This window comes from Marmota marmota, unplaced genomic scaffold (genome assembly GCF_001458135.2).
Source record: "Marmota marmota marmota unplaced genomic scaffold, marMar, whole genome shotgun sequence".
In the NCBI taxonomy this organism is placed as follows: Eukaryota; Metazoa; Chordata; class Mammalia; order Rodentia; family Sciuridae; genus Marmota; species Marmota marmota.
The window spans coordinates 220,970-226,255 of record NW_026005816.1 but is presented as its reverse complement, the minus strand read 5'-3'; the positions used below and the strand labels follow the sequence as shown (position 1 = coordinate 226,255).

The 5,286-nt window shown below is 48.1% G+C and overlaps 1 protein-coding gene across 3 annotated transcripts; it reads right to left on the bottom strand.

The window, feature by feature from the left end:
• Positions 1-395: 395 nt before the first annotated feature.
• Positions 396-5,031, bottom strand: LOC125614687. 3 transcript variants are annotated; one of them, XM_048797594.1, is made up of 4 exons: positions 4,977-5,031; positions 3,340-3,523; positions 1,309-1,415; positions 396-955 (listed from the first exon to the last, which is right to left on the bottom strand). In XM_048797594.1, exons 2-4 carry the CDS (start codon positions 3,479-3,481, stop codon positions 950-952), a joined length of 255 nt encoding a protein of 84 aa, XP_048653551.1. In that variant the 5' UTR covers positions 3,482-3,523; positions 4,977-5,031; the 3' UTR covers positions 396-949. The 3 variants fall into 3 exon arrangements, 2 of the variants coding, with proteins under 2 accessions (XP_048653551.1, XP_048653550.1); XR_007345256.1 differs by lacking the exon at positions 1,309-1,415; XM_048797593.1 differs by lacking the exons at positions 396-955; positions 1,309-1,415 and having other exon boundaries at positions 2,620-3,523.
• Between the last annotated feature and the right edge of the window lie 255 nt (positions 5,032-5,286).

Below are 5,286 nucleotides of genomic sequence, written 5' to 3'. Positions count from 1 at the left end.
TTTCCTGAAAGCCATGCCCAGATATTTTGGTTTCTTCCTTTGGAGGTAAAGGTTATATTTAGGGAGTTGCATAGGCTATTTGTGTCTCATGGAGTAGGGTCAACTAGTCCAGAAGTCCCCGCTTGGGGGCTCCGTTTAAATGGGAGACATTGTTTGGGATTTAACTTAGTATTCTTTCTTCCTACCCAAATCAGACTATCAGGGGAGTTTGGGTTCCACCAGATAGCGCCTGTATGCTCACATCCCCATGACTTACAGAAGAAGTCGGCTTTTCCCCCACACAGCTGTGACTGTTTGCGGCTTCGATAGTCTGCTGGGCAAACATAATAATCCAGGCTAGCCAACCTACATCTGGCTTGCATGTCCCTACATCCATAATGTTTGTTTCCATTATCTATGGTGCGGAAGGGATTTAATGGAATTTTAGTGGGATATTTTTCATCAGGGATATCCCAATAGGAAAGGCCTATAGCCAGCTGACAAATGTCTGGGTGGAGAGATGGCCACCAGGTCCCTAAGGGGGCTGTATGCGAGATAGACAATACTTCCTGTCCAGTAGGATTTATGATCAGCCATCGCTGCTGAACAGGCTGATGAGGGTTAGGACTACTGGTGATCATGGGGAGAATCCATAGCCCTATCCACACGGCGAATACGCAATTTGAGAGGGTTACCAGTCTTTTCCAATTTCCAGCCAGAGTCTGGACAGGGCACAGGCTTGAGATGAGAGGCATGGATCCAGGAAGTGATTCCGTCTACCTTTACCGCTGTAGGTGTTATAAGTAGCACCTGGTATGGTCCTTTCCAGCGGGGTTCTAGGGATGACACCTGATGTCGTCTTACGTAGACAAAGTCCCCCACTTGATATTGATGTGGAGTCCCTTCGTCTCCAGGTTGGTAGGCAGTGGCCAGCTGTTTCCACAGGTATTGCTGGGTTCTTTCAAGAGCTTTAAGTCTGTCAAGCAAGGGGGTGTGAAAGGAATCGTTAGGTCTTAGAGTTGGGGTCAGGTCCCTTACTGGAGGAGGGGCACCATAGAGAATTTCAAAGGGGGTGAGGTTACACAAAGAAACAGAGGGAGTATTTCTTGCACGAAACAGTACATAAGGCAGGAGCATAGTCCAATCTTTTATGCCAGTCTCCAAGCTTAATTTCGTCAAGGTCTCTTTAATGGTTCTATTCATTCTTTCTACCTGTCCTGAACTCTGGGGTCTATAAGCACAATGTAACCTCCAATTAATCCCCAGGGTCCTGGCTAACCCCTGACTTACCTGGACCATGAACGCCGGTCCATTATCAGACCCTATTACCTTAGGCAGGCCATATCTTGGAAAAATATCTTCCAGGATCTTCTTGATCACCATTTGCGCCATTTCTTTTTTTGTGGGGAAGGCTTCAATCCATCCTGAAAATGTATCTACAAAGATTAGGAGATATTTAAGTCCATACCTTGCTGGCTTAATTTCAGTAAAGTCCACTTCCCAAAATTGTCCTGGTCTGGTCCCTTGAAGGCACCTTCTTACAGGAAGCTTGGAGGGGTAAGCATAAACCAATTGACAGGCCCGACAGGCTTTTGTTACTCGTTCAGCTATTTCCTTTCACTGTGAGCCGGTTAGTGGAAAACTCTGTTCTTGATCCTTTAGGAATGCCTGCAGTTTCTTTGAACCAAGGTGAGTGAGTTGATGTACATCTTTAACGTAGTGTAGGGTTTTCTGAAATTGCAAGCTGGGCTCAGTGTAGTCAAGGAGTTCAGTGTCAGTGTCCTTAGATGTTAAGTTGTCGGGGTGCTCTGATGTAGTTAAATCTCCTGACTCATATTCACCCCGTGTGGAAAGCGTTAACATGGTTACTCCGTTTAGGGCTGCCAATTTAGCCTCTTCATCCGCCCTCCTGTTCCCGATCGCTACGGGATCGTTTCCTTTCTGGTGTCCTGGACAGTGCACTATAGCTAGTTCTTTAGGGCTTTGCACTGCTGAGAGGAGGCGGAGGATCTCATCTCTGTTTTTTATTTCTTTTCCCACCAAGGTTAATAGTCCCCTTTGCTGGTAGATAGCCCCGTGTATATGAGCGGTAGCGAAGGCATAGCAGCTATCTGTGTATATGGTGGCCTTTTTGCCTGCCGCTAGTTCTAATGCCTTCATGAGTGCGATCAGCTCTGCCTTTTGAGCCGATGTTCCCTCCGGGAGGCTAGAGGACCAGATGACTTTAGTTCTGCTAACTATTGCTGCCCCAGCCCACCGCTTACCATCCTGGAGGAAGCTGCTGCCATCAGTGAACCATATGACCTCAGGGTGGGGCAGCAATAGTTAGGCTGATCCTTTAAATCCCGTCGTATACTGGTTTCTTCTGCCAGTATATGTTGACAGTCATGAGTGACAGGTTCTGATGATTGTTCAGGTAGTAGTGTAGCCGGGTTAAGCGGGGCGGGGGGTCCCAGTATTATTCTGTCCTTGTCAAGCAACAGGCTCTGATAGTGTGTTTTTCTAGAGTTTGATAGCCATCTGTCTGGTGGCTGGCGGATGATGCTCTCTAGGGCATGGGGGGCTATAACGGTTAGCTTCTGCCCCAGCGTTAACTTATCAGCATCCTTGATTAGTAGGGCCGCCGCTGCTATNCCTTAAGGGCTGAGTATACTGCCCCTGTATCCACTTCAAAGTTTACTGGGGTCCCCTCCACTTCAAAAGTTACCCTGAGCTCGGGGAGGGGATCCAAGCCCCGACTTTCCTAGTCATCCTCCAGAGTTAGAATGGCTGGCTGGCATGGCTGTTTCTTCCTAGGGCACTCTTTGGCCCAGTGTCCTTTTTCTCTACAGTAGGCACATTTATCTGAGGCCAGAGGTGGTGGCTTCTGGCGTGGGCCCAGGTATCCCTTTCTGTCTCCCTGTCTCTTAACTTCTGGCCTATTTGTTGTTGTGACCAGGACCTTAGTCAATGCCTCAGTCTGTCTTTTGCTTCTTTTATCCTCCCTTTGCTCCCTTTCTTTCTCCCTCCTTTGTTCCTTCTCTTCTTTAGTTTCTCTCTTATAGTATACCTTCTTGGCTTCTCTGACTAAATCTCTCAGAGTCATATCTTGTAATCCATCTAAGCATTGTAACTTTCTTTTAATATCCAGGGCAGCTTGCCCAATAAAGGCCATCTTGACAGATGCCTTTTGATCCTCTGCCTGAGGATCAAAAGGAGTATATCTCCTATATGCCTCCATAATTCTCTCCAGAAACATAGAGGGAGATTCATTAGGCCCTTGAATAATCTCTCTTACCTTGGCCAAATTAGTTGGCCGTCTAGCGGCTGCTCGGAGACCCGCTATTAGAGCCCAGCGATAAGTGGACAGATGCTCTCTACCTTCAAAGGTGTTGGGGTCCCAGTTGGGTCGGTTCAAGGGGAAGTCGGCTTCGATTATGTTGGGAAGTTGTGTCGGTCGCCCATCTGGTCCGAGGATATTTTTTCTAACTTCCAGGAGGATTCTCTCTTGTTCCTCTGTCATGAAGAGAGTGCCTAAGAGTTGTTGGCAGTCATCCCAGGTAGGCTGGTGTGAAAACATCAATGACTCAATCAGACCTGTGATCCGGGTGGGGTCCTCGGAAAAAAGGGGGATTGTTATTTTTCCAGTTATATAGATCTGAAGAGGAGAAAGGTCAATACTGGTAGGCTTGCATTTCTCCACCATGGCCATCCTCTATCATTGGCCCATAAGGACGGAGGGGAAGTATCATGGGGGCTTCAGGGTTTTCAATCATTCGCTGCTGGCGAATTCCTTTAGCTGGTCCAGCTTCCTCCAGGGGAGGATGGGCTATGTGTGCCTCGGGGAAGTTATCTGGAGGGTTCTGGGCCGGCTTAACCTCCTCCAATGGTGGAGAGGCTGAGTCAGCAGCAGGAGAATCACTTAGAGGGTGTTGGCGGTTGGGGAACGAAGGCAGGGGATAAGGAAAGGGAGGAGAGTCCAGTAGAGTCAAATCTTGAGACTCAGGGAGAACAGAGGGTGGAGGAGGAGCAGAGGGTTTGAGAGATAGAATCATGGGGGGGAGGAGTAGGAGCGGGGACAGGGACAAGAAAAGGCTTCACCCATGGAGGAGGAGATTCACAGAGGTCATGCCAAGTTAAGATATATGGCTGTTGATCTGGATGGCTATGTGGCCCTGGCTGAAAAACAATATCTCTGACTTTTTGAATTAGTGGGGAGTAGAAAGATCCTTCTGGAGGCCATCCTACTCCAAAGGCAGGCCATTCTGAGGCACAGAGAGTCTGCCAGGTCTGGCGTTTTACTGAAAAAGAAAGATTCTGAGCCCTTAAGCGGACTTCAGTCCAGTGATCAAGGGTCAGGGACAGAGGCGTGGAATGACTCTTTCCCATAATGAAAGTTACTTGAACAAAGACAGGGACAATACAAACGTGACACAAACACAGACACACACAGTAAACGTATAACACAAGTTCAGAGGCAAAGATTAAAAACAGACAGTGAATTCAACCTGAGAGAAAGAATTGCCGGCAAGACCAGATGGGTTGGCAGCAGAATATACCAGATGAGGGCACTTCCGTCCCTCCCAGATGAGGGCACTTCCATCCCTCCCAGAGTCTTTCAAGGCGTCCCTTGAAGAACATGGCCTGTGGCTTCAGGACACATCTGTCCACCACCGCCAGGGGGAGCTCATGCTCTCCACTGGCAACCACACTCTGCCAACCCAAACTGAAAAACCAGAAAGGCTCTGAGAGCTCACGCTGTCCACTGGCAAAAACCAAGCTCTGAGCAATCGCAAAGGAAAAAAAAGGAGAAGAAGGAGGAGGAGAAGAAGAAGAAGAAGAAGAAGAAGAAGAAGAAGAAGAAGAAGAAGAAGAAGAAGAGGAAGAAGAGGAAGAAGAGGAAGAAGAGGAAGAAGAGGAAGAAGAGGAAGAAGAAGAAGAAGAAGAAGAAGAAGAAGAAGAAGAAGAAGAAGAAGAAGAAGAAGAAGAAGAAGAAGAAGAAGAGGCGCCTTACTTACCCCCTAAGGAGTCTGTTGGGGTCTCCCTGTCCAGTGATGTGCACTTCCTGGACAACTCACCAAATGTAGGGGACTGGCAAAACGTCGGAGGAAGAGACCACCAATTGACTGTCTCATGCAACAGCAAAAAGGGTTTATTTGGAGACCAGCATGCTGGGGCTCAGAGCTCACTAGAGCAAAGAGAGATAGAGCCCTGGGAACAGCTTAAGCAGAGCTTATATACTTTTCTTGGAGAGGGCAGGGAAGGAAGTTCATTGATGGGTCAGGGCGAGTGGGCAGTTTGCCTGCAACTGAGTGAGGAAGTGCATTC

Bases quoted from the DNA above. Each gene is read 5' to 3' on its own strand.
- LOC125614687 (XM_048797593.1), bottom strand. From the start codon at position 3,481: ATGACAGAGGAACAAGAGAGAATCCTCCTGGAAGTTAGAAAAAATATC.